This window comes from Filicampus tigris, chromosome 14, assembly GCF_054856515.1.
Source record: "Filicampus tigris isolate MCC_2025a chromosome 14, RoL_Ftig_1.0, whole genome shotgun sequence".
Lineage (NCBI taxonomy): Eukaryota > Metazoa > Chordata > Actinopteri > Syngnathiformes > Syngnathidae > Filicampus > Filicampus tigris.
The window spans coordinates 552,680-580,543 of NC_141230.1; the positions used below are offsets into that span (position 1 = coordinate 552,680).

Consider the following 27,864-nt stretch of genomic DNA (forward strand, 5'->3'; position numbering starts at 1 on the left):
TGGGACGGCTAATAGCAACAACTAGCTTCAGGTTGTTAAAACAAAAGGCGTTGGCACAACAACATTAGCTCCTTACCAGCGTGTGGAGGTGAAGATGAGCCTGTGTCTTTATGTCGCCTCGCAAGCAGTCGCGTGCGGTGTCCCTGCTTGCTTGCTTGCAGCCACCACCTTCTGCCTGAGTGATGCAGCGTGAGAGTGACAAAAGACCTCATCGCACAGCGAACAAAGAGTTCCACCGAGGCTGACTGCACAGCCGAGTGTGGCCGCATTGGAAAGTGCTATTTCGGCTGTTACAAATTGGACGGCGCGTTGTAAGTCGAAAAACTGGGGACATTCCGCATCCAAATTAAATGTGCACGTCTACTCATTCCCACTTCAGTCTCTGTAAATATCCTGACCGGTGTTTAATGCCTCACCTGTCCTAACCGTGATTTTTATTTATTTATTTATTTTTTAAGCAAAGAAGTAGTGTGCGCTTGTCCCAGCTTAAATCTATGTAGCTCTGCTGACTTCCACATTTCCTCATTCTCATATAAATCAGCCATGGAGAGGTTAATCCTTTTGATATGTTAAAGTGGTCATGAAACGTCCACATACATTTTGGTGCCAATTGATCGCCGTTTTTGGACGTTATAAGCAATAAAAGTACAATGATTTCCAATGGAGAGTTTGGAATTGGTTCCCCGCGTGACTCCGACCGAACAAGGATAGAACGATAGGGGGCGCGGCCATTGTCTTGGTTAACAAGGGGAGTTATTCATTGAGTTACTTATTTCCTGATTTCTCCAAAATGAATGGATAAAATAGAAAATGGAAACTCTTTTCGTTTTCTGGATCAAAAAATATATAAAATGAACTTGTTCGTGAAAACATGGCCATCCCGGCCCCACCATCTCTTTAAGATCTTTCTTGGATGAAAATAATGTTATGGAGGTTTCCCAGTCAGGCTTCAAGAAGATGCATAGCATAGAGTCAGCCCTGTTACTTGTTTTTAATGACATCCTCCTGACAAATGACACCGGACACTATGCATGTCTCGTTTTCTTGTGTTTGACTGCAGCATTCGATAAAGTAGACCATAGTATTCTTTTAACTCGTTTGCAACACCAAGTGGGCAAGTGGATGCACTCTAGAGTGGTTTAGATCAGTGTTTTTCAAACTGTGTGCCGCGGCACACTGATGTGCTGCAAGATATTATCAGGTGTGCCGTGGGAAATAATCTAATTTGTGTGCCTGTGCGGTCTAGCGCCTCATGTCTTTCCTACATTGTAGTACTCATCCATACCAGCAGGCAGCAGAAGCTGGTAGCTAATTGTCTTTGTTTAGAGACAAGTAAATTAGTGATGCATGTTTATCCAAACAGGCCCATGTTTCACACTAAGTATCAATATGAAACATTATAAAATACTTTTTTCTTTGTGTTTATTTAATTCCTATTCAAGACGTTATAATACTACTACGTTATGATAAAACGTCATTCTTCAATGTTAAAAAATATGCATATAAACAATATAACACTTATATTGTTAAAATAAGCTTTTATTTTCACTATTTCAGCTGGTGGTGTGCCGCGGGATTTCTTTTCAATTAAATAAATGTGCCTTGACTCAAAAAAGTTTGAAAAACACTCGTTTTAGATCCTATTTGGCTGGCAGGACGTTTTCTGTTAGCCTTAAGTCCCGCTCTGCCCCTCTATCGTATGGTGTTCCACAGGGTTCTATTTTGGGGCCATTGGTTTTCTCTTTGCTGCCCCTGGGTTCTATCCTTCGAAAACATGATATTTCCTTCCACTGCTATGCGGACGACTGTTAAATTTATATCCCGCTGAGCAAAAAAGACGCATTCTCCATAAGACCACTTTTGTCCTGCCTAGAACATCAAAGACAGGATTTCACTGAATTACTTAAATTTCAATGAAAAGAAAACAGAAGTTATGGTGTTCGGTCCCAGTGGCTCGTCTACATCCCACCTTGTTGACCTGGGCCCCCTGGCTTCATATCTAAAGCCAACTTCTCAAACTCTCAAACTTGGGTTTTAAAATGGACAATGATCTTAAATTGGACCAGCAAATCAGTGCTGTTGTAAAGTCCCGCTTCTTTCACCTTAGACAACTGGCTAAGGTAAAGCCCATCAGCATTTAGAAACAGTCATCCATGCCTTTGTTACATCTCAGCTAGATGACTGTAATGCACTTTATTTTGAAGTCAGCCAGTCCTCTTTCAAACGTCTCCAGTTGGTCCAAAATGCTGCTGCCCGCATACTAAATGGAGCTTGGAAGATGGAGGATTCAATTTAAGATTCTCCTGTTTGTCTATAAATCATAAAATGGCCTGGCCTCGGCGTACCTCTCAGAGCTCCTCCACTCCTACGCACCTTCCCGCAGCCTCGGGTCTGCGGACCAGGCGCTGCTCGAGGTGCCGAGGACTAAGCGGAGCCTCAGAGGGGATCGCGCCTTTTCGGCTGCTGGTCCTTCCCTTTGGAATTACCTCCCATTGGATGTTAGGCAAGCCCCCTCCCTGACCACTTTTGAAACCCGGTTCAAGACACATTTCTATTGTCTGGCTTTTGATCCGACCTGACACCTGAAATTTTGGCTCTTTTCCGGTGTCTATTATATATGGTGTTTTATGTTAATTTATTGATTCCACTTGTTGTATAATGGCTATTTTGTTCTTTGTATGTATAGTGTTTTGTTACAGCTCTATGCTCTATACAAATAAAATTGTATTGTATTGTATTGTATGAGCACTGGAAATTTAATATTGCGCTTCAGTTCAAAAATATTGCGCTCCAGTGTAAAAATTGTGCCAAATGCATAATGCAGTCATTGACTGCAGTATACAAAACAATGCAATACAACTTTATTTATATAGTGCATTTCATAACAGCTACAGCTGTAACAAAGCACTTTACATGAACAAAATAGCAATAATACAAGAACAAAGACCGTGAAAGCAATACATTAAAAAACAAATTAATGATACTTATATACAATACCAGAAAACAGCAGAAAATTGTCAGTTTCACGTCGGGTCAAAAGCTAAAGAATAAAAATGTGTCTTCAAACGAGTTATCAAAATGGACAAAGGGGGGCTTGCCTAACATTTATTGAAAGGCCTTTTGTGGAGGTGATCATGTTTTATGTCAATAAATCTAAACTATTGTGCAGAACACTTATACTTTCACAGGTTGAAGTGGACAAGGGTAGTAATGTGCATTTGCATTTTGGTGGCCATCGGTCACCGTTTTAGACAACAGAACTGACATAGCGAGCAATATTACCAAACATGCCTTCCTCGCGTGACGTAGACCGCTGAGACCGAAAACATAATGGGGCGGGGAAATTTGTCGTAAACCTAATCACAAAAAAAGACCTTAAATCACTACAGTCTTTTGAGGTGGGCATTTTAGTACTTATGTCATTTTTACATGCAAACCTATTATATTAGTGCCAATGTTAAGTTCACCCAAGTTTCCCTTTAAGAGAATATCGAACATGCGATCAATTTTAACATGCTTACATAAAGTAATGTTATGTTAATGGCGTCAGTTGTTTCGCCAACGTTTATTTGCTTTGACAATGGCACAGTGTATTTGTTTGCTCAACTCTGCGAAGGTTTTCTGACTGCCACAATGTCAGCAGTCAACGTCCTCTCCCAGCCATGCTCAAATGTACCCAAACCTCCAACGCCGCACCACAAGTCCAACCAAGATTGGCGATCATACACCAGCAGAGAGTCCGTGAATGAAGCACCAATCGCCAAAAACAGCAAAATAAGACGAATTGTCAAGAGGGTCGCCGAACACACCGGCGCACTCTTCGCCAACTTGACAAAAGTACTCCTCTAGCAGGACAGTCAAGTGACATGCTGCTGGCGTCACTCGCCGGTGAGCTGGCTCTGACGTTGGGTCTCATCACTTGTCGTACTAGTTGAAAAATCTCCTGCGCAGTTGGGTAACTATTGGCACATTTTAAGTGTTCGGATGTGTTCGGAGTCAATTTTTGTCATTTGTCCATTTCACCGAGTAAGTTGAGATGAACTCTGGCCGCCTTGCGACCATGTCACACGCATGAGGGCCGATTAGTGGGCCGGACTACAATCCACCTCCGCCCTTGTTTAGTCTGCCCCTTTTATAAACGTGTCACCCGCTCATCCTCCCTCCCAAAAATGGGCATCCCGGATGGATGGACCGTTCCGCCCTCGGGACGGACTGCCCAGCTCTGGAAAAAAGTGTGTTCTTTAGAAGGTTATTGGGACCATTTTATCAAATTTCTTCCCCCACCCCATATGGTGATCAATGTGGTACTGCTGGATAAGACAAAGATATTTACAACATCTATAAGGAACAAAGAATAATGAATTTACTTAAGTCAAACTTATTCCATAAAATGTGAACTCACCATGCTTGGAGTGTCCCCTAGAAGTTTTAGTTAAAGCTTGGACATTTTTTTGAAAGCAACCTTTCCAACTTGTCAAAAGCTGGTGATTCTCCGAACGACATGTAAACATAATTTTAGAAAACATTAGTACAATATGATCTCAAGTGAAATCACTGTAGCTGTGTAGCTGCCTCGAGCCATTTGCTCTTGTCCGTTGTGTTGCGGATCTCATGCTCACAAATTGGATAATGAGGACCCTCATGTGTAGGGATGTCTCGCACATGGTTCAGAATCGCATTCCAACTGGCAACTCTCTCTGATGTATATAGGAAGCTGCAGTCCAGTAGATGGCGGTGTTGATGCTCTTCATCCACGTATTGATTTTTTTTGCAGCCCTTTGTCTTGCTGATCGCATCCAGTTTCTTTGCAATTCCCACAATGAGAACAACATACAATCCATTTAATAAAATAACAACCCATTATTGCACTAACATCTAGGACGGAGTTTTGGTAATGATATAGTTGGCAGGGTTCAGGACCATTTTGGAAAAAGGAGATGGTTACAGTTACCCACACGCGGGATGACATGGCTGTTCACAAGAAATGGTAGTGTATGAAGTGAGGTAGGTGTTGAAACGGTTTACTTCTGTTTACCTTTACTTCTGAAGTGAGACTTCAGTGTTCTCAAAGCCAGCTGGTCCCTAAACAACACATGGGTAATAAGGTCGTCTGGCAGACAACACTCCTTGAGAGGGGGTGAACAATAGCCTGTTGAACCACGGCAGTTTGAATGCGGGATTGCTGAGCAGATGATTGGACAGACTGAGATGTGCTGGCCTGTTACAAAAAATAAAACAAAGATTAGAGAGGTTCCGACTAGATATAGTCGGGCTCACTTCCACGCATAGCTTGGGTTCTGGTACCAGTCCTCTCGAGAGGGGTTGGACACTCTTCCACTCTGGAGTTACCCAGGGTGAGCGGCGCCGAGCAGGTGTGGGCATACTTATTGCCCCCCGGCTTGGCGCCTGTACATTGGGGCGCCTGAGGGTGGGGGGACGGGTCCTGACTGTTGTTTGCGCTTATGCACCAAACGGCAGTGCAGAGTACCCACCCTTTTTGGGGTCCTTGGAGGGTGTGCTGGAGGGCGCTCCACCTGGGGACTCCATCGTTCTGCTGGGGGACTTCAATGCTCACGTGGGCAATGACAGTTGGGAGGAACGGCCCCCCGATCTGAACCCGAGCGGTGTTCGGTTACTGGATTTCTGTGCCCATCACGGATTGTCCATAACGAACACCATGTTCAAACATAAGGGTGTCCATATGTGCACTTGGCACCAGGATACCCTAGGCCGCAGTTCGATTATCGACTTTGTAGTCGTATCATCGGACTTGCGGCCGCAGAGAGGGGCGGAGCTGTCAACTGATCACCATCTGGTGGTGAGTTGGCTCCGATGGTGGGGGAAGATGCCGGTCCGACCTGGCAGACCCAAACGTATTGTGAGGGTTTTCTGGGAACGTCTGGCAGAATCCCCTGTCAGAAGGAGTTTCAACTCCCACCTCCGACAGAACTTTTCCCACGTCCCGGGGGATGCGGGGGACATCGAGTCCGAGTGGACCATGTTTCGTGCCTCCATTGTTGAGGCGGCCGATCGGAGCTGTGGCCGCAAGGTGGTCGGTGCCTGTCGTGGCGGCAATCCCCGAACCCGCTGGTGGACACCAGCGGTAAGGGATGCTGTCCAGCTGAAGAAGGAGTCCTATCGGGCCTTTTTGGCCTGCAGGACCCCGGAGGCAGCTGACAGGTACCGGCTGGCCAAGCGGAATGCAGCTCTGGCGGTTGCTGAGGCAAAAACTCAGGTGTGGGAGGAGTTCAGGGAGGCCATGGAAAATGACTTCCGGACGGCGTCGAGGAAATTCTGGTCCACCATCCGACATCTCAGGAGAGGGAAGCAGTGCACCATTAACACTGTTTATAGTGGAGATGGGGTGCTGCTGACCTCAACTCAGGACGTTGTGGGTCGGTGGGGAGAGTACTTCGAAGACCTCCTCAATTCCACCGACACGCCTTCCACTGAGGAAGCAGAGCCTGGAGACTCTGAGGTGGGCTCTCCTATCTCTGGGGTTGAAGTAACCGAGGTAGTCAAAAAGCTCCTCGGTGGCAAAGCCCCAGGGGTGGATGAGATCCGCCCGGAGTTCATAAGACCGGGGTGGTGGTCCCCCTTTTTAAGAAGGGGGACCGGAGGGTGTGCTCGAATTACAGAGGGATCACACTCCTCAGCCTCTCTGGCAAGGTCTATTCAGGGGTGCTGGAGAGGAGGGTCCGTCGGAAGGTCGAATCCCGGATTCAGGAGGAGCAATGTGGTTTTCGTCCCGGCCGTGGAACAGTGGACCAGCTCTACACCCTCAGCAGGGTCCTCGAGGGTGCATGGGAGTTCGCCCAACCAGTCTACATGTGTTTTGTGGACTTGGAGAAGGCGTTCGACCGTGTCCCTCGGGGAGTTCTGTGGTGGGTGCTTCGTGAGTACGGGGTACCGAGCCCCCTGATAAGGGCTGTCCTGGGTGCCCTGTACCACCGATGTCAGAGTTTGGTCCGCATTGCCGGCAGTAAGTCAGATTCGTTTCCTGTGGGGGTTGGACTCCGCCAAAGCTGCCCTTTGTCACCGATTCTGTTCATAACTTTTATGGACAGAATTTCTAGGCGCAGCCGAGGTGTCGAGGGGGTCCGGTTTGGTGGCCTCGGTATTGCATCTCTGCTTTTTGCAGATGATGTGGTACTGTTGGATTCTTCAAGCCGCGATCTCCAACCCTCGCTGGAGCGGTTCGCAGCCGAGTGTGAAACGGTCGGAATGAAAATCAGCACCTCCAAATCTGAGACCATCGTCCTCAGTCGGAAAAGGGTGGCGTGCCCTCTCCGGGTCGGGGATGGGATTCTGCCCCAAGTGGAGGAGTTCAAGTATCTTTGGGTCTTGTTCATGAGTGAGGGTAAGATGGAACGGGAGATCGACAGGCGGATCGGTGCAGCGTCTGCTGTGATGCGGACCCTGTATCGGTCTGTCGTGGTGAAGAAGGAGCTCAGCCGAAAGGCGAAGCTCTGAATTTACCAGTCAATCTACGTTCCTACTCTCACCTATGGTCATGAGCTGTGGGTCATGACTGAAAGAACCAGATGTCGGATACGAGCAGCCGAAATCGGTTTCCTTTGCAGAGTGTCCGGGCTCTCCCTTAGAGATAGGGTGAGAAGTTCGGCCATCCGGGAGGGACTCAGAGTCGAGCCGCTGCTCCTCCGCGTTGAGAGGAGCCAGTTGAGGTGGCTCGGGCATCTGATTAGGATGCCTCCTGGACGCCTCCCTGGTGAGGTGTTCCGGGCATGTCCCACCGGCAGGAGACCCCAAGGACGACCCAGAACACGCTGGAGAGACTATGTCTCCCGGCTTGCCTGGGAACGCCTTGGGATCCTTCCGGAAGAGCTGGAAGATGTTGCTGGCGAGAGGGAAGTCTGGGCTTCCCTGCTGAAGCTGCTGCCTCCGCGACCCGACTTCGGATAAGCGGGAGATAATGGATAAAACAAAGATTAGCTACGAATATAAAAACAAAAATACTGTGATGATCCTCAACTGTTTGACTTGGGACAATATATACATTGCTGGGGGAAAAAGTCAGCAATGGGACATTTTTTAGTGTACCAACTTTGTTTTTGATTACAGGACACTTTAAAAAAAATAAATATTTCAGACAATATAATTTTATAGTGATACTCAATAGAAGGGATTACAATGCGTATTTCTATTAGTAATTGACAAAGAAGTATTTCACATACAAAATAAGAATGATTCATGCCTGAAAAAAGGAGGGAAAATATTGTTGAATCCCACACAGCTTTCTTGTTTAATAATGTCCCAACACGCTTCTTTGGTGTTTCTTGGTGAACTAATTTCACATTATGGCCTCCATATTGCTCAAATAGCCATGGAAATTATTTAGAGACTACAAAGTCCAAGTCTTGAGTTGTCTTGTGTGTGATTATGTAAAAAACAAACAAAGAAAACATTCACTTTAGCCTCTTTTTAGCCACAATAAGCTGAACGATCACAATAAGGTTCACCTTTCTCTCATCTTGTAGACGAGTAAGAGTAACTACTACAGCTCCGTACTTGTAGCCTACATAAAGAAAAGCCACTATGAATGACGACACGCCAATGTTGACAGCAGCACGAGATTCAGAAATACATTTGTAAAGAAGCATCTAATTTCAAGGATGGGAAAGAGACATTGATAACGCCGAATTACAAGCAGCATTAGTTTATAACTGTAAGGCGTTGTACAACAAGTGTTATTTACTCATAATTCAAGCTAGCATCGATGTTACAGCAACCGGGCTGTTCGCTGCGAAGCTAACGACTCAAACAAGTCCACAATATATCATATACTGAAGTATGGGATAACCTTGTACTTACACTTGTCCTGTACTTGTAGCCTACCCAAAGAAAAGCCATTATGAATGACGACTGTAAAGAGTTGTTATTTACTCACATGATTCGAGCTAGCATCGATGTTACGCCAATGCAATCGGGCTGTTAGCTGCGAAGCTTATGACTAAAACAAGTCCACATTATAACACATACTGATGGATATTAGACTGAAAGTAGACCTACTTGGACAGGGGTACTTGCAGTTCCTGAGAGTTGGTATCCATTCCGGGGTAAGTGAAATATGTCCAGCTAATCCACATTTGTATTATCCCAAATTACTGCAATAGTCGTCACTCGTCAGCAAAATGTTTGCCACGAACTAACACATGTTTTAGGGCACATTCGATTTATAAATAAACCTCAACCACAAGCCTTTTTGTGGCTCAGATGTAGGGAGAAAAAAAAGGGTTTTGTTGTCCCTTAAGACTCTGGTACAGAGCAGCTCTGGTGGGCTTTTCTGGGTACCATGGTGCCCTGCTGTACCCGCGCAGTAGTTTGTCGGCTGAGGGCGGAGTTTGCGCTGAGTGAGGGACATACTACCAAAAAGGGTGCGTTAGAAGGTGGTGTTTGTGACGTAGATAACCACAAAAGGTGGGGTTAGTGACGTAGATAACCGGTCTGCTGAAACGGCCCTTTTGACAGTGCTGTTTGAGCTATGTTGAAAGAGAAACATGGAACTTTGGGCACTTAGTCAGGCCGCGGATGGTTAAGCTAAACGGCCCCTAAAACGATTGCCGTTCATTAACGTTGTATCCTAAAATCACTACCAATGCGATGTTTTTTATCCAATGCTGTCCCTTACATTTCACTACAGCACTGCAGCACTGTCACTTACTTAGAGTATTTTTCCTCTGTACTATGTACAGGCCGAAATGAGTGTTCCTCATACTTTTTATGTAGATGTAGGTTGGTGTGTATATACATGTGTATATACACATGTTACTGCGTATATTTACATAGGTTTGATCCTAAATGTTTGCCGTCAATGTTATACATTAATGGCCACATTATGCCGCCGTCCCTGTGTGACCTATATCTTTGCTGCTGTAACAATGAAAATTTCCCCACTGTGGGATCAATAAAGGCATTCTTATCTTATCTTATCTTATGTTATTTTGACCACTACGGCTGGCGGTGGCGCTACGGGCACATTTTGGACAGGAAGTTTACGCTAACAGTGGCCTATTTGAAAAATGCTCTCTCCCCTACCAGTTATTCACATCACGATCAACGGCATTTCTTGAAGGCCTGCAGCAGTTTTTCGAGTCAAAGCGATTTGATGGTAAGATTCCTCATAAATGAATATATTTTTTAAAGTTACATTGTGGAGGAGCTATTGTAACCATTGAATGATTGTTTAATGCAATTCCCACAAGGCGTTTTGGATGAAAATCTTGCATATTTATAATGTAATTTTGTGTTTAAGTGCTCATATTCTGTGTGCCTTAATGCAGTTGCTTTTCCATTTATTTATAATCGTATGCTTTTGCTTTTTATGGCGTTTGTGATTCGATTTTGTTAGGTTCCATGGAACATGTGAATGAATGAGTGTTTACGATGATGTGTTTGATTCTCATATTATTTATTTCTTAAGATGCACTTGAACTTTGATCGATTTACTATCGTATGCTGAGCATTTTGAGTGTTTGCGAACCTCTTCATTTGAACAACTGGGGAGGGGGGAGTTGTTTACAGTTGAGAGAGCTGCCAGTGAAGGGGAATCAGGATAGAGGCTGTAGACCAAGTGTACACATTTATTTCTTCTAGAAGTTGTTTTCTTGTTTTATTTTGTATGAAAGGCGAATACAGTTTTATCAAGCATGAATATTATATTTGTGTATTCATTTCCACTTTAAACGTGACAATGTAAGATGTGCTTTATGGTAAAGAGCATTTTATTTCTTTATAGATGTCATGGAAGAAACTTCTTCCCTGGGAGGGTCCAAGTTGTGTTCTGCAAGGGGTCACTTGGCTTCCTCATAATAGACACGCGGATGTCCGGCGCATTAAGGATGACCCATCTCTTCAGGACAAGTCCCCTGCTCTTGGAATGGACCAGAGAGAGCCTTGAACGTGGTGCGGGACCGTGGCGGAGATGCCACAGACAAAAAGGAGATGCTTGTTGAATACATCCATACAATCTGCCAGTGCCCACTGAGCCCTCTCAGCCCCTACTCTGCCCTTGACAAAAGACTCCATTACTAAAATCATAGAGGAGGTCTTGGACAAGCAGTTTAAGCAGCAACCACTGGCGGCACCAAAGAGACGCAAGACCTGCCTGGCCTGTGGACAGCCCAAGTCTCAGTTTGAGACGGACAGCTTGACCGTCCACTTCTTTTCCCGGCCAGGGTCAACGAGGTACTTTTACTGCTCTCGAAAGGTGCACGCCACGTATGCTGCCGAGGGGCACACCAATCCAACTATGCCTTTTCAAAAGTTTACGGAAGCAACCAGGCAGCGTTTGGATGCAAAGGCTGAAAAGAAGAGGAAAAGGGAAGAGACTCCTCAAAGCGGCCGTCATTGTCGTTCCTGCCATCAGGTGCTAAAGCAAGCACCTGACAGCCCTCACATTCATATAGCCTTCCTGGGGCATGTGGGCAAATACATTTACTGACCAACCAAAGTTTACGCTCTATACAAGGGCATGGACAGGGAGATGACCTGGTCACGATTTCAGGCATCCCCCTTTTATGACACACAGCAGCAGTGATGCCTGGAGAGTTGAAAGTGATTGCGTGGGTGTTTAATTCTGAGTCTGTATGGGTGTGTGGGTGTAATATTCCTGAAGTTCATTGTACCGGTAGTAGTAATATTTTTTATCCTCATGTTTATTCTTGCTGAATGTGATTGTCATCTTTCTATAACGGAGGAATGCCTTCATTTGGTGTAGTTAAAAAAGTAGTGGGTTTTTTTTTATCAAGTGAAGACTTTTATTCATCCTTGTATTTAGTTTTTGTATACAGGCAGTGCATGTTCTTTGTGAATAAAAAGCTTTTTAAACAGGTTTCGTTTCAACCTCTTATTCGTTCAGTGCAATGAGTTTACAGTAAATACATTAAAGTCTAAAATAAATGGAGTAGCCTGAAAGCTAATCAGCTCCATTGAGAAAAAAATGTTTATGCACATCTTTTAAAATTAACAAATTTGCTTGAAAATCACATCGATAGAATGGCAAATGAGCTTTAAATGACCCATTCTCACACTGAGTGTTTGGATTTATATTGTTTTTCCATAGAATTTTTAATACGGCAACATTTCAAAAAAGAATATGAAACAAAACCACTTTAACATTTAATGCCTTTGAATTCTCATTAAACCGAATTTAGAATGCTCAAAAATCAGCATTTGAACAATATAGACACGTAAGTGACATTTATTTGCGCGGTATCACAGGAATGCCTCCAACTAAAATATGCACATGCAGTTTGGTCTGAAATTGAGAATGCCGCATAGTTTTAGTGATCAAATGTAAGAATACAATGTACAATAGCAATAAAATACAATAATTTGGGGGAAGTTATGCCATTGAACTTGACCCAGGTCCTTTGGGCCAATTTCCCCAAGCCTACCATTTTGAAAGAAATGCATCCCCCAGCTAGCATCGTGCTAAATGATTAGACTCATGATGTAGTTTACTAATCCACTGTTTTCAAAGTTTTCTGTAATCGTTCACAGAAATCAAAAAACCTTTATCATAGACATTTTAATTTGGAGGGCAAAAAACATTTTTTGAACTTAAATGCCCTTACATATCAAGCGTGTGTATCCCTTTGCAGGATGAGCAAAATGGATGCCTCTTCAAAAATATGTGGCCACATGACCAACTTGTATAGTTTTCAAAATAACAGGGGTGGCACTACTTGCCCCTTGGCACAAATACTATGAATTGAATGTAGTTTAATTAATTATTTTAATTTTGTGATATTGTGTTAATTCACATTTTTTTGTTTTTTTGTTGTTTTATTTCTGTTTTGCAGGATCGTGCGGATAGAGCAGCCCGTTATTCCAAATCCCTGGAGCAGAAGGCTCAACAACAAACACTACAGGCCAAACAGGCAGAGTTCGAAGCAATAAAGGGTACCTTTGTGAAGCCAAGGAGGTATGTCTGCCATTATAGTCTCAAAGCCTTAGATTCAGACTATGATGACCTAGGGAGCCACATCTATTTTCAGGATTACCGGAATTTTCAGACTACAAAACGCACCACAGCTAAATTTAGCCATAAAAAACGAATAACGAATTTGTACATACATTGGCCGCTTTGTATTAATAGCCATGGGACTCCACTCTATAACATGGGATTATGGCAACCCACAAAGGATAGACATTCACCAGACCGCCACCATGGAATGCCTTGGCATCGTCCACCGCTCGAACAGCGCTACCCACTGCACATGGTGACCAAGGCTGATGACGGTTGGGGCCCTCCTGTGTCGGGGATAACGGTGTTTAAGTATAACAGTGCGATTATCAGCATTAATTTTGGTATAAAATAGTAATCTAAATAATTACATTTATTGGTATAACGCGCGTGCGTGTCTTTACTGCTGATGTAACATGCCGCATTAGGACATTTTTTTTATAATGCAAACCCCAACACAAACTCAATTTAAATGCCAAAAGGTCATATGTTTATTAAACAGCAGCTATTCGAATGACTTAAATTTTTGGAAACTGGAATGGTGTAAATGTGAAACGTTGAATGTGCCATTAAGAATGAATGGGATTTTTTGGGTTGATAGACCGGAAATATTGGGGGAACCCTAAATGTTAGGGGTGAAAAAAATATAAATTGTGACTACATGAATTTTTGGAATAATTTGAAATTCGAACGGGGTGAAACGGATGAAGTATGTGGAAGTAGTTGATGATTGAATTATGCCATTGGAAATGAATGGGTTTTTTTGAGGTGCAAAAGGTTGCATTTTGGGGCAACCGTAAATGTTAGGGGTGAAAACAAAAAGGAGCAGCAATGCATGAATTTTTGGAATAGTTTAAAGTTGAAACGGGGTGAATCGGATGAAGTATGTGGAAACTGCGAAACGCGAAAAATGCGAAAAGTGGGCTGAATAAGATTAATATTGATATTAATAACTAGAGAATGCAATTTCTGGAGAAATTGCGTGTGAAGGCGAAGGAAGCTGAAAAGAAACCGCGGAATGCATTGGAATGAAGTTGAATAAAGTTGAATGATACTGAATAAAGTGGAATGAAGTTGAACAAAGTTGAATGAAGTTGAATAAAAACGAATGATGCTGAATAAAGTTGAATGAGACTGAATAAAGTTGAATAAAGTGGAATGAAGTTGAATAAAGTGGAATCAAGTTGAATGAACTCTATGAAAAATATTGGAATGAGCAGGAATCGAACCAGCACTGCCCACTCACAACTCAGCATGAGTACCACTACACCATCAGGGACTTCACTAATGAAGTGAAGTGTTGAATGTGCCATTCGGAATGAATGGTGAATTTTTGAATGTTTTTATTAAGGTTGAATAATTTGAATTTTTGGGAAGTAGGAATCGTGGGTGATGTGAAATGTGAGTTGAATAAGCTGAATGAAATTGAATGAAGTTGAATGACTTATATGAAATATTGTGGAATGAGCTGGAATGTGTTGAATGTGCCCGTTGGAAATGAATGGTGTTTTTGGGGGTGAAAAAAGTTGAATTTTGGGGGAACCGTAAATGTTAGGGCCAAAAAAAAATACAAATTGTGGTTACATTAATTTTTCTGAATAATTTGAAATTTGAACGGGGTGAATTGGATGAAGTATGTGGAAGGTGTTACAGTTTAAATGTGCCATTGGAAATGAATGTTTTTTTTGGGGTGCAAAAGGTTGAATTTTGGAGGAACCGTAAATGTTGGGGTTGAAAATAAAAAGTAGAAAAGCTTAATGATTTGAATGAGTTGAATTACTTGAATTTTCGGAAACTGGAATGGTGCAACTACAATCCCGCGTTGCAATTTATCCAAAGGACTTTATTGATGTTATTGTGCAAAGATAAAGTTAATGCATGATCCCTATCCGGCGGCCATGCTTCTTCTTCGTTTTTTAAATGAAGTAGTAGGAGGAGGAGAAGAAGAAGAAGAAAAAGAAGGAAGAAGAAGCGGCGGCCGTTTTACTTTCACTTTTCACGACGACGACGACAAGCGTTTTAAAGTGCAGGATTGGATAAATTACACTATGGCATTCTAGTTAAGGTATGTCAATTTTATGATAAAAAATTAAAGTGTTAACGTAGTTTTTAGTGAACGTTCCGCCGTGATCGTCAGCTGCCGTTGTTGAAGCTCATGTTCCTCTCACCGCCTACAGCTTGGTATTCTTCATTTGGCATTTTTATAGTTAAATTGATTGTTTAACAAGTATTTAGAAGTGTGGGAACGATGTCGGGGTTCGCTACAGCGTAACAGAGGCACAAATCCCCCCCCCCAAAAAACTATACAATAAATATATAAAATAAAAATAATCATCTTAATAACAATAATAAGTCTGACGCTACTTCGCGGTGTTTCACTTATCGCGGCGGGTTCTGTCCCCCCATTAACCGCGATGAATGAGGGATCACTGCAATTTGAAATTTAAACAGGGTGAATCGGATGAAGTATGTGGAAGTAGTTGATGTTTGAATTGTACCATTGGAAATGAATGTATTTTTTTTGGGGTGCAAAAAGTTTAATTTTGGGGAAACCGTAAATGTCAGTGGTGAAAACAAAAAGGAGTAGCAATGGCATGATTTTTTTGTAATAGTTTAAAGTTTGAACGGGGTGAATCGGATGAATTATATGGAAGTAGCGGCGCGCCAAAAAAGTGGGAGAAATAAGATTAATAATAATAATAATAATATTGATAAAGTATAGGAATAACATATGTGTGAAGGTCTTCGCCTTCACACAACTAGAGAATGCAATTTCTGGAGAAAGGCGAAGGAAGCTGAAAAGAAACTGCGGATTGCGTTGGAATGAAGTTGAATAAAGTTGAATGATGTTGAATAACGTGAAATAAAGTTGAATGAAACTGAATTAAGTGGAATAGAGTCGAATGATACTGAATAAAGTTGAATAATGCTGAATGAAGTTGAATAAAGTGGAACGAAGTTGAATGATACTGAATGAAGTTGAATGACCTCTATGAAAAACTGTGGAATGCATTGAAATGATACTGAATGAAGTTGAATGACCTCAAATAATAGAGAATAGCCTATTAGACATTTGGGTCACATCCAGTCCATTTCCGGGTCATTTGGGTCACTTCTGGTCCATTTCCAGGTCATTTACGTCACTTCCGGTCCATTTCCGGGTCATTTGAGTCTGTGATATTGGAATGTGAGTTAAATGAGCTAAAGGCAGTGAATGTGCCATTGGGAATTTTTTAAAAAGCGTTGAATGGTTGAATGATTTGAATTTTTTGGAAGGAGGAATTGTGTGTCATGTAGAATGTGAGTTGAATGAGCTGAATGCTGTGAATTTTAAATTGGAATGGTTTAAATGTCAAGTGTTGAATGTGCCATTGGGAATGAATGGTGAATATCATAATAGTTTTTTTACGGTTAAATAATTTGAATTTTGGGGAAGTGGAATTGTGTGTGATATGTAATGTGAGTTGAATGCGCTAAATGAATTTGAATGAGCTGAATGAAGTTCAATGACCTGTATGAAAATTTGTCGACTCAGCGGGGTTCAAACCTTGCGCAGCAGATGGGGAAGTGTTGAATGTCCCATTGGAAATGAATGGGGTTTTTTGGGGTGAAAAACCGGGAATTTGGGGGGAACCGTAAATGTGAGGGGCGAAAACAACTGGACCCCCGGAAGCCGTGAATTTTTAGAATCCATTAAAGTTGGAATGGCGAGAATCTGGTGAAAACTGTGGAAATAGAAGCACGCCAAAAAAGTGCGAGGAATAAAATAGAATCTATAATAAAGTTGAAGGTGTACAATAACGGCGGCACGGTGGTCGACCTGTTAGCACGTCCGCCTCACAGTTCAGAGGTCGTGGGTTCGATCCCTGCTCCGGCCTCCCTGTGTGGAGTTTGCATGTTCTCCCCGTGCCTGCGTGGGTTTTCTCCGGGTACTCCGGTTTCCTCCCACATTCCAAAAACATGCATGGTAAGTTGATTGGATACTCTAAATTGCCCCTAGGTGTGATTGTGAGTGCGGATGTTTGTCTCTGTGTGCCCTGCGATTGGCTGGCAACCAATTCAGGGTGTCCCCCACCTACTGCCCAAAGACAGCCGGGATAGGCTCCAACACGCACCGCGACCCTTGTGAGGATAAGCGGTACAGATAATGGATGGATGGATGGATGGTGTACAATAACATATAAATACACCACAGGTTATTCTGCCTGTTGTAAAGCCAATATGTAATGCAGGTTTATATGCAGCCTTAGAACGCCCTCCTGTGGTTGTTTGGTGTATTGTTTGCTTACCTTGAAAAGGAAAGGGATACAATATGAAAAAAAAAATGCGACTTATAGTCTTGAAAATATGGTACTTTCGTTTATGTGGCGGTAGAGATAGGGGAGTTGGTTTTGTGTGGGGTTTTTTTCGTGGGGTCTCTCTTTGTTCTATTTGTATTGTTTAAACTTCGATAAATATATCAAACACACACAAAAAAGATATGTCGGGTTGCCTGTGTGCTCAACAAAAAACATTGTATTCTTTTTCTCTTGAAATTGGACTTTCTCGTCGCCAACCTTTCTCTTCATGGCAGGTTTTGAAGAAAGACATGACTGGGACAGTTTTCTTCAACTTGGTGTCTCTTCAGAATTACATTTTGCCAAAAGTTGTCATGAGCCTGAGTTACGGTAGCCCATAAGTGATTAAAAAAAAAAAAAAACTGGCAGTTATAAATGGCCCTCGTAGCCCTGACAACGTTAAGGCCTTGATACACCAAAACGACGTCGGAGGTCGTGAAGCGTCGTGGCGTCTTTAAGCGCCGTCTGATTAGTGTAGTGACCACCGTCGTAGTGTCGTAACCCGTCTGTAAGCGTCTTGGGGGCGTTTACGTATGTTGAATCAGCGTCGCCAGTCGTGACATTTGGTCACTCTGATTGGCTGTTAGCTAGCAAATCAGCGCGCGCAGCACCAACGAGAAGTGACAAAGGTGGAAAAACAGTGAGCACGCCTCCGCTGCCTTAATCTTCATACAAGTACAAGAGCAAGGGTTGACAATGTAAGTATTTCACAATACCGTGTCAAGAACGTGATGGTTTACTTCGCGTGGGAGTTCATCGTGAGCGAAGAATAGAGGTGAATGCGTTGTTTACGTTTTTATAATCCGCCGCCGGCCAGCAGTTTTCCGGTTGAAGTTATCTAACCATGAGAAATGGTGACTACCGTCGCCGATGGTATGGAAGGGTATTACATCTTATGCATGCGCAGAAGGTACTTTAATGGTCAGCATCGCTGTCTGTCGTTGCGGTGTATTCCTCCAGCATGACGTGCCGACAGCCGGCCGGACGCCACAGGGGGTAAGCGTCTGTCACTGTTGGCCAGCGTCTTTTTGGTGTATCAGGGCCTTTAGGCTACTGGCACATTGGGATACTGGCACATTGGAATTTGAATTTGTTGCAAATGAAGTAAATCAGATTAAAAACTGTTACCTCTTAAAAAGGCAAAAAATGGGGAAAAAATTGAAAAGAAATTAAAAGTGGCCATCTTCCTTTTGAGTTTCAAGTAGGGCTCCAGAGGCTTTTTTGGTAGAAGTCTAGGTGAAATGATCAACCAGGGCTGTATCGATAAAATTTGTAGAGGGCGCAACTAAGCCAATTTTTCCAACTGAGGTCATAATATAGATTAATTGGCCAAGTGTGATGTTTGTGCCAAGTTTCATATGTTTTACTTTTTCTTTTTGTTTTGTTTTTGAGTTCATGGGTTTGGGAATTGTAACATGGAGCTAGCTAGCTTTACATTTCCATCCTTTTGCCTCAGCAGCTCCAGAGAATCAATAGTCACTCACAGGCAATAGTTATTGCTGATTCAATAAAATATGGTTTTGAAGAAATATGGAAGTTAAAGTAACCATCAAACTGAAATATCCATCCATCCATTATCTGTACCGCTTCTCCTCACAAGGGTCGCGGGGCGTGCTGGAGCCTATCCCAGCTGTCTTTGGGCAGTAGGCGGGGGACACCCTGAACTGGTTGCCAGCCAATCGCAGGGCACACAGAGACAAACATCCGCACTCACAATCACACCTAGGGGCAATTTAGAGTATCCAATGAACTTACCATGCATGTTTTTGGAATGTGGGAGGAAACCGGAGTGCCCGGAGAAAACCCACGCAGGCACGGGGAGAACATGCAAACTCCACACAGGGAGGCCGGAGCCGGGATCGAACCCACGACCTCTGAACTGTGAGGCGGACGTGCTAACGAGTCGACCACCGTGCCGCCCTCAAACTGAAATATAACTATGCCAATTGTACTTTTCTGCAATAACTATTTGTGTCTATCTGTGCATCATCAGTACAATCACAAGGCTTCAGTTTCGCCTCCCTGATGGCTCATCCTTCACCAACCAGTTTTCGTCACAGAGCAAACTTCAGGAAGCTCATCAGTTTGTTACACAGGTCAGTAAAAGGAATAGGTGTATACCTCAGTCAAATTCGTATAATAGGCTCTGGTCCTCATTTGGAGTTTTGACTCGAGGCAGTAACTTGGTTGGCTAGTCCACCTGTTACAGCCTGCATTTTTAGCTGATCTTTAGCAGCCTGCGTTATTTTTGGATGGATGTATAAGATAAGACTGCATTGAGAGTCTCCTGACGGTCTTCCGACATCGGCATAATAAGAGGACCCCTCGTTTTTATCCGCAAAGGACTGGTGCATCCATTATTTCACTGATGGACACCTTATACGCTGGTGGGGGCCACAGGTTTTCATCAGTGCAGGGGAGGGGGGTTCACATTTGAACATGCACTTCCTAACCAGATGTATGACAAAAATGGCACTTTAAAAAAGACAAAATTGCATGCATGCAAAATACATGCTTTTAATGTATTTCATTTTTCATAATACATATATCAAGACACGTATAAAAGATCCACTATCCCAATCAATTTTTTTTTTTGCCCAGCGCAAAGGGCCCAACACCTGAACAACAAACCAACATTAAGTGCAAGAACTAATTTTTTTTTTTTTTTGATGATCGTCTTTGTCGTCGTATCATTGGATTTGCGGCCGCATGTTTTGGACACTCGGGTGAAGAGAGGGGCGGAGCTGTCAACTGATCACCATCTGGTGGTGGGTTGGCTCTGATGGTGGGGGAAGATGCCGGTCCGACCTGGCAGACCCAAACTTATTGTGAGGATTTGATGGGAACGTCTCTCAGAATCCTCTGTCAGAAGGAGTTTCAACTCCCACCTCCGGCAAACGTTTGCCCATATCCCGGGGGAGGCGGGGGACATTGAGTCCGCGTGTACCATGTTTCGTGCCTCCATTGTTGAGGTGGCCAATCGGAGCTGTGGCCGCAAGGTGGTCGGTGCCTGTCGTGGCGGCCATCCCCGAACCTGCTGGTGGAAACCAGCTGTAAGGGATGCTGTCCAGCTGAAAGAGTCCTATCGTGCCTTTTTGGCCTGCGGGACTCCGGAGGCAGCTGACAGGTACCGGCTGGCCAAGTGGAATGCAGCTTCGGCGGTTGCTGAGGCAAAAGCTCTCTCAGTGGCAAAGCCCGGGGGTGGATGAGATCCGCACAGAATTCCTAAAGGCTCTGGATGTTGTGGTTCTGTCATATCGCATGGCCATCGGGGACAGTGCATCTGGATTGGCAGACCGAGGTGGTGGTCCCCCTTCTTAAGAAGGGGGGACAGGAGGGTGTGTTCCAAATACAAAGGAATCACACTCCTCAGGCTCCCTGGTAAGGTCTATTTAGGGGTGCTGGAGAGGAGGGTCCGTCGGGAGGTCGAATCTCGGATTCAGGAGGAGCAATGTGGTTTTCGTCACAGCCGTGGAGCAGTGGACCAGCTTTACACCCTCAGCAGGATCCTCGAGGGTGCATGGGAGTTCGCCCAACCAGTCTACATGTGCTTTGTGGACCTGGAGAAGGCGTTCGACCGTGTCCCTCGTGGAATTCTGTGGGGGGTGCTAAGGGAGTACTGGGTACCGAGCCCCCTTATAATGGCTGTTCGGTCCCTGTACCACCGATGTCAGAGCTTGGACCGCATTGCAGGCAATAAGTCGAATTTATTTCCAGTGAGGGTTGGACTCCGCCATGGCTGCCCTTTGTCAGCAATTCCCTTCATAACTTTTATGGACAGAATTTCTAGGCGCAGCCGAGGTGTCAAGGGCTTGCAGTTTGGTGGCCTCAGTATTGCATCTCTGCTTTTTGCGGATGATGTGGTACATTTGGCCGCGATATCCAACTCTCACTGGAGAGGTTTGCAGCCGAGTGTGAAGCGGTTGGAATAAAAATCAGCACCTCCAAATCTGAGACCATGGTCCTCACTCAGAAAAGGGTTCACAGTGGTTGGTTGTCCCAACCATTGCGGAAAGTATCCACGTCATCTGCAAGCAGTGAGAGGAACACAAAGGAATAGCAAAAGACATGTTTCAGCAGCAATGCTGAGGAAGCCCTCTTCTTCGAGGAAGTGGAGAACATCATTGATACATACAGGACACAGCTTCGCACAGGTTTCTCCAATAGCCGCTCAATCCTTGAAAAAAATATGCAGTATATTAAAGTTATTTATTTAAAATATATCTTATCCACAGTCAGTGCACAAAATTATACTTTAAAATATCCAACCTATTTAAAACCTTAATTGTGTTTGTTTTGCATTTGTGCTTAACCCACTTTATTTGGAATTGGACCTTGTTTCATACTGCATGTCATTACCCTCTGATGCAGGTGGGATACAAACACGATGATAATCGCAAGAGTGCAACGACAGTGGTTGAAGCAACCGACAGTAAAACTCTGAAAACATTTTCAAAAAGTTGTTCAACATTCTAGTTCCGCATTCATAATCTCAATTACTAAAGGGCAAAAACAGGAGTAATGTTGGCTTTATACATTATCACCCTGGAATCACAAACAATACAAAACAAGTAGCAACAGTGTCACAAACTACCAGTACAACTATGTCTCAAACAGTAGCACAGGGTCTGAACACGTATGACCGTATGATTTAAGTTTTTCTTTCTTAATAAATATGCAAAAATGTCTACGTTTCAGTTTTTTTTCTGTCAAGATGGGGTGCTGAGTGAACATTAATCAGAAAGACAAAGAACTATTTGGATATTGGCAAATGGCTGCAATGACACAGTGAAAAATTTCAAGGGGTCTGAATACTTTCCGTATGTACCTTTATTATGCCACTACTGCTTTTCTTGAATGTATTGATAAAGAGATTTTTTTTTTGTCTGCATGTATTCTTTCTTAGGCGGTTGGAAACCGCTTTGGGAACTTTTCCATGGCCACCATGTTCCCGAGAAGGGAATTCAGCAGTGAAGACCTTAATAAGACTTTATTGGAGCTGGAACTTGCTCCAAGTTCATCCATTGTACTTCTGCCTGTGAGTAGACTTCTATTGAAAATGAAATTGAATGTCCCACATAATTCAGGGCTCTAGACTGGTGATTTTTTGTGAGGATTGAATTGATGAAAAATATGATAGTGAAGAGGAGAATTTTTTGGAATGTGGGATTTTTTTCAATGTTGAAATATGTCCCCAGGGTATAATGAATTAGCTGATCATTTAGAATTTCAAAAGGGAATGGCGTGAATCTGTTACGATCAATGTGTTATTGAGAATGAATGTGGGGTTTTGGGGTGAAAACCATTTAATTTGGAGAAAACCGTGAATTTTAGGATTGGAAAATAAATGCAAGCATAGTAGGCATGAATGGTTGGAATATGTTGAAGTTGTCATGGTGAGAGTCATCAAGAAATGGGGAAGTAGAAGCATGTTCAAAACATGCAAGAAAGTGTTCTGCACAATAGTTTGGAATTATTGACATAGAACGTGATCTCATCATGATCACCTCCACAAAATCCAAAATACCGTTGCGATCGCTTCTCCACTTAAACAGGCTGAAGCGGACAAGAGCATGAATGCGCACACGAACCCCGACTGGTTATATTTCTGACAATTAGCTACGCTAAACTCGTGTCAACTCTCAAGGCAGACGGCGACTGGCAGCGGGCAAGCAATCACAAGCATGGATCTTTATCCCCCCCCCCGTCCCTCCTAACAGTAGGATAACGGCAAAGCTAATAGCGCTAGCTATCTTAAGGCCGTTAAAACAAAATGCGTTAGCACAACAACATTAGCTCCTTACTGTCTGCGCAGCATGTGGAGGTGATCATGAGCCGGGGTTGCCTCCCAAGCAGTCGTGTGCGTTGTCCGACACCGCTTGCAGCCGCGAGAGTGAAGAGGCGTCAGAATGAGGTAAGACCTCATCGAACACCAGGGGCGTCTTGAACGTGCACATCCGACTCCACAGCCGAGTGTGGCCGCATTGGAACGCACCATTTCGGCTGTTACGTTCCAAATTGGACGGCGTGTCTGACTGGTGCCATTCCTCATCCAAATAAATGTGCACGACTACTCAATCCCACTTCATTCTCTGATCCTGACTGGTGTTTAATGCCTAGCCCGTCCTAGTTTTTTTGTTGTTTTTTTAGCAAAGAAGCAGTGTGCACTCGTCCCAGCATAAATCTATGTAGCTCTGCTCACTTCCACATTTCCTCATTCTCGTATAAATCACCCTCGGAGATGTTCATCCTTTTAATATGTTGAAGTGGTCATTAGTAGGGATGTCCACCTAAATTTTCGTGCCAATTCATCACCGTTTTTGGACGTTATAAGCAATGAAAGTACAATGATTTCCAATGGAGAGTTTGTAATCGGTCCCTCCAGTGACTCCGACCGAAAATGGATAGAACGGTAGGGGGCCGTTAATATAATGGCGCGGCCATTTGCCTCATTAACAAGAGGCATTATTCATGGAGTCACTTATTTCCCACTTTCTCCCAAATTTATTGATAAAATAGAAAATGACAACCCTTTTCATTTTCCTGATCAAAAAATATATAAAATGAATTTGTTAGTGAAAACATGGCCATGCCTCTAACTTATAGATGTCTTCAGGTCACGACTGTTTGTATACAGACCCAAGTTTTAGATTTTTTGGAGCATGTGCAGAGGAGTTATTAAGCATTTTGCCATTTGTGGCAAAGGAAATATTTTACGCATATTTTGATGCCTCGCCCACCTCTCTCCCCAGTTTATCAAAAACTCGAATTTTTTTCCCAGTTGTTGCCCCAGCCCTTAAGTCTTCAATTCTCTTGTAAAGCTTGGAAATAAGCTGTTTCCCCAGTTTTGACTTTGTGCTGAGGTGAACATCCTAATAATGTTGGACCCCCTTCCCTCCAAGATCACCTCACTTGTTTGAGTTAGATAATGTGGTATTTGCAAATATCTAAAATTAAACCGATTTGATAGACCATATTGGTCTTTTACCGCTTGAAAACTTTTGATGTCCTTTTTCAAGTGTTCACAAAATAGTGTTGGTCCGCTTTTCCCATTTTTAAAATTGCTATCTGTTCTGTTTGGAATAAATTAAAAATCATATCCAATCCATCTTTGAATTTTACTTTTGGTTTTGAAGTCGTTTCTCGTTAGGAAATCAAAACAAATCTTAAGTGATAAACTCAGCCATGCGTTTGAACCTTCCTTAATGTGTTTTCTCAGGTCATTGTCCCCTACTATAGCTTGTATGGGGACACCATCGTTTGTGCTTTCATCAATATCTTTCCATCTAGCTGAGTAAGAGGGGTTGTACACATTCAGCAATATCTTGCAATAATTGAGCCACCTGATAGTAATTCTCCAAGCAGGGGAGTGTCAGCCCCGCTTTATTTTTAGGTAACTCTCACGTTCTGTACCTAATTCTCAGTCTCTGGCCCTGCCAGACAAACCTTGAGATCATTCTATCCGATTTCATAAATTCCCCTCCTGTTTCTTCCACCGGCAGACTCTGAAAACGGTACAGAAGCCTCAGCAGTGTATTAATTTTAATCATCTCTTGTGTTATGTTCATTTAGGGTAGGGGAGCCACAATTTTGACTGTTACCGTAAAGAGGCACAGCCATACACATACACTTGGTACCTTCATTGTCGAATGTAATCTGTTCCATCACCACGTTCAAACAATATGGTCCAGCTGCAGACACAAGTGGACGTTACCGTTTTTGATGGAAACGCCCCGTTCTGAGAATGGGAACGCCCCCTCACCCATCACTCTGGCAGGAAGACGCCTGTTCTCCAGTGTTAAGTTTCCAAAACACCTACATTTTTTAGATACAGTTCGCGTGTTGAGCGTTAGTAATAGGGTGGACATATATAGCGTTTTAGTTTCACCAAATGATGCCCAAAGCGTTTCAGAAAAGCAACTTTAAAAAACGTTTAGTGTGTATGTACAGGAGGCATATGTTGTCATTTGGACCCAGGCTTAATTAATGCACACCCATGTCCTCCAAACATTTAATTTGGAATGTGGTTTACAGTCAACTAAGTGTGAATTGGATAACATTGCATTCCTGAGCAAGAGAATGTCTTTTTTTTAATGTCTGATTTAAATAATGAATAGGACGTTTGTGCAGTTAAAATCTAGTTACTGGAGACTTTATGGCAGCTCTACACGAGGCTATTTGACGCCAAGGTTTCACATTCTTGTTTACAATGAAGACATACAGTACTTTCTCGAACAATTTACTTTTGAACATTGTGGGAACAATACAAAAACACACACTATAGTGACACTATGTGGACAGGGCAATAGAACATGAAAAAGGGATTACAAAATAAGAACATTTTACCATTTCAGGCAGACATCTTCAATCACATAGGTGACGGTCAGCTGTAATGTCAAAATTAGACGATTACATAGATGGGGGAAAAAATGGGCATGCTTAGTCGGACAATCTTTTAAGTTTCCGTCTATCATTTATTACCTGCAAAATGGGCATCCATCATGGGCAGGTAGGTATTCGTCACATAGGCAGTATGCCCAGGTCTGGTTTGCAGTGTGGCCTCAATAGGGGTCGGGTGGCCCATTATGGCTTGAGGTGTAAAACTGGGCCTTCTGCTGGGTCAATGTGGATTGGGCCTCGCTGCAAAAAGCAGCTACCTAACCTAGACTTAGAATCTAATATCAAGTCGAAAAGTCTTTTTGATTTTGTTTTGAGAATAATATGCTATGCAAGAGCAGAATTTGTAAGATTATAAATATTGTTTTAAGATTGTCTATTTCTTGTTTAGTCTAACATTCTTTTATTTACATGCAAAATAAACTAAATTATTGTCAGAGTCTGTTTAATGCTATAGTTTATGTTTTCAGAGAACATTTATCTGTAAAAACTTGTTTCAAGAACCTCCTAGCAATAATTGGTTGTACCAATATCAACACACTTCACTATCAACATACTTAACACTTTTTGTTGTGATGTGCTCGAGGGTGACATGGTAAGTGGTTAGCACATCTGCCTCACAGTGCAGAGGTTGTGGGTTCAAATCCAGCCCTGGCCTTCCTGTGTGGAGTTTGCATGTTCTCCCTGTGCCTGCATCGGTTTTCTACATATATTAGGGCTGGGCGATATGACCTCAAATCAATATCACGATAAATTGGGAAGTTTTATCTCGGTAACGATAGATTCACGATAAATCCCCCCTACAGACCACTGTATATTTATGCCAGCTGAAAATAACTGCAGGAAATGCAAATAAACTGCTTTTTTGTTGATTTATTCACAACTGTCACACTTTACTTTCAATGAAGTATAAAAGCATGAAAATCTCCTGCAACCGTTGAAGTATAAACATTCATAATAGCTTGCATGGCTTGAACAATGTCACACGACGGTAATGTCTTTGTGGAGGTAATGTCTTTTATAAACAAATTTAAATACTGCCATGTGCAAAGGAGGTAATGTGGCTCGTTAACAAGATAAGATAAGATAAGAATGCCTTTATTGATCCCACAGTGGGGAAATTTTCATTGTTACAGTAGCAAAGATATAGGTCACACAGGGGCGGCGGCATAATGTGGCCATTAATGTATAACATTGACGGCAAACATTTAGAATCAAACCTATGTAGATATACGCAGTAACATGTGTATATACACATGTGTATACACACCAACCTACATCTACATAAAAAATATGAGGAACACTCATTTCGGCCTGTACATAGTACAGAGGAAAAAATACTCTAAGTGACAGTGCTGCAGTGCTGTAGTGAAATGTAAGGAACAGCATTGGATAAAAATAAAACTAGACTAACAGTAGTGGGGAATGTTGAGTATTGCACGGTATTACAGTAGTGGGGAATATTGGGTATTGCACGATATGAGCTCAGGTGCAGGACTGCACAATTGCACTAATGACCGCCAGTTTGTAGAGACTACACAATGTTCTTGTTAAAGAGTCTGACAGCAGCAGGCAAGAAGGAACGGCGGAATCTCTCCTTTGCACAGCGAGGGTGTAACAGTCTGTCACTGAAGGTGCTGTGGAGTGCTGTTAGGGTGCCCTGGAGGGGGTGGTCCGGGTTGCCCAGCATTGATGACAGCTTGGCCAACATCCTCCTGTCCCCCACCGAGTCCACAGAGTCCAGGGAGCAGCCCAGGACAGAGCCGGCCCTCTTGACCAGTTTGTCCAGCCGCTTCTTGTCCCGGGCCGAGACGCCGCCTGCCCAGGTGACCACTCCCTGGAAGATGACCGATGCAACCACCGAGTCATAAAAGTTCCTGAGGAGTGTCCCCTGAACCCCAAAAGACCTCAGTCTCCTGAGTAGGAAGAGTCTGCTCTGACTATTCCTATAGAGGGCGTCTGTGTTGTCGCACCAGTCCAGTTTATTGTTCAGATGAACACCCAGGTACTTGTAAGTTGAGACTCTCTCAACATCTGTTCCCCGGATATTGATAACAAAATGATAAATTTAAAAAATAATTAAATTAAACAACTACTAAACAATTGCAAATATCTACTGTCAAATGAAAGGTAGACAATGTT

At 43.1% G+C, this 27,864-nt stretch overlaps 1 protein-coding gene across 6 annotated transcripts in view; it reads left to right on the plus strand.

Annotated features, from left to right (window-relative positions):
* The window catches only part of ubxn4 (UBX domain protein 4), a 147,772-nt gene that overhangs the window by 92,132 nt on the left and 27,776 nt on the right, over positions 1-27,864 (plus strand). For 5 of the 6 annotated variants that reach the window (XM_086051129.1, XM_086051126.1, XM_086051127.1 and 2 more), the window contains 3 exons: positions 12,825-12,946; positions 19,319-19,421; positions 22,232-22,363. In XM_086051129.1, the coding sequence (XP_085907255.1) occupies positions 12,825-12,946; positions 19,319-19,421; positions 22,232-22,363 (357 nt within the window). The remainder of the gene's footprint in view (positions 1-12,824; positions 12,947-19,318; positions 19,422-22,231; positions 22,364-27,864) is intronic. The other variant, XM_086051130.1, reaches the window with a different exon arrangement.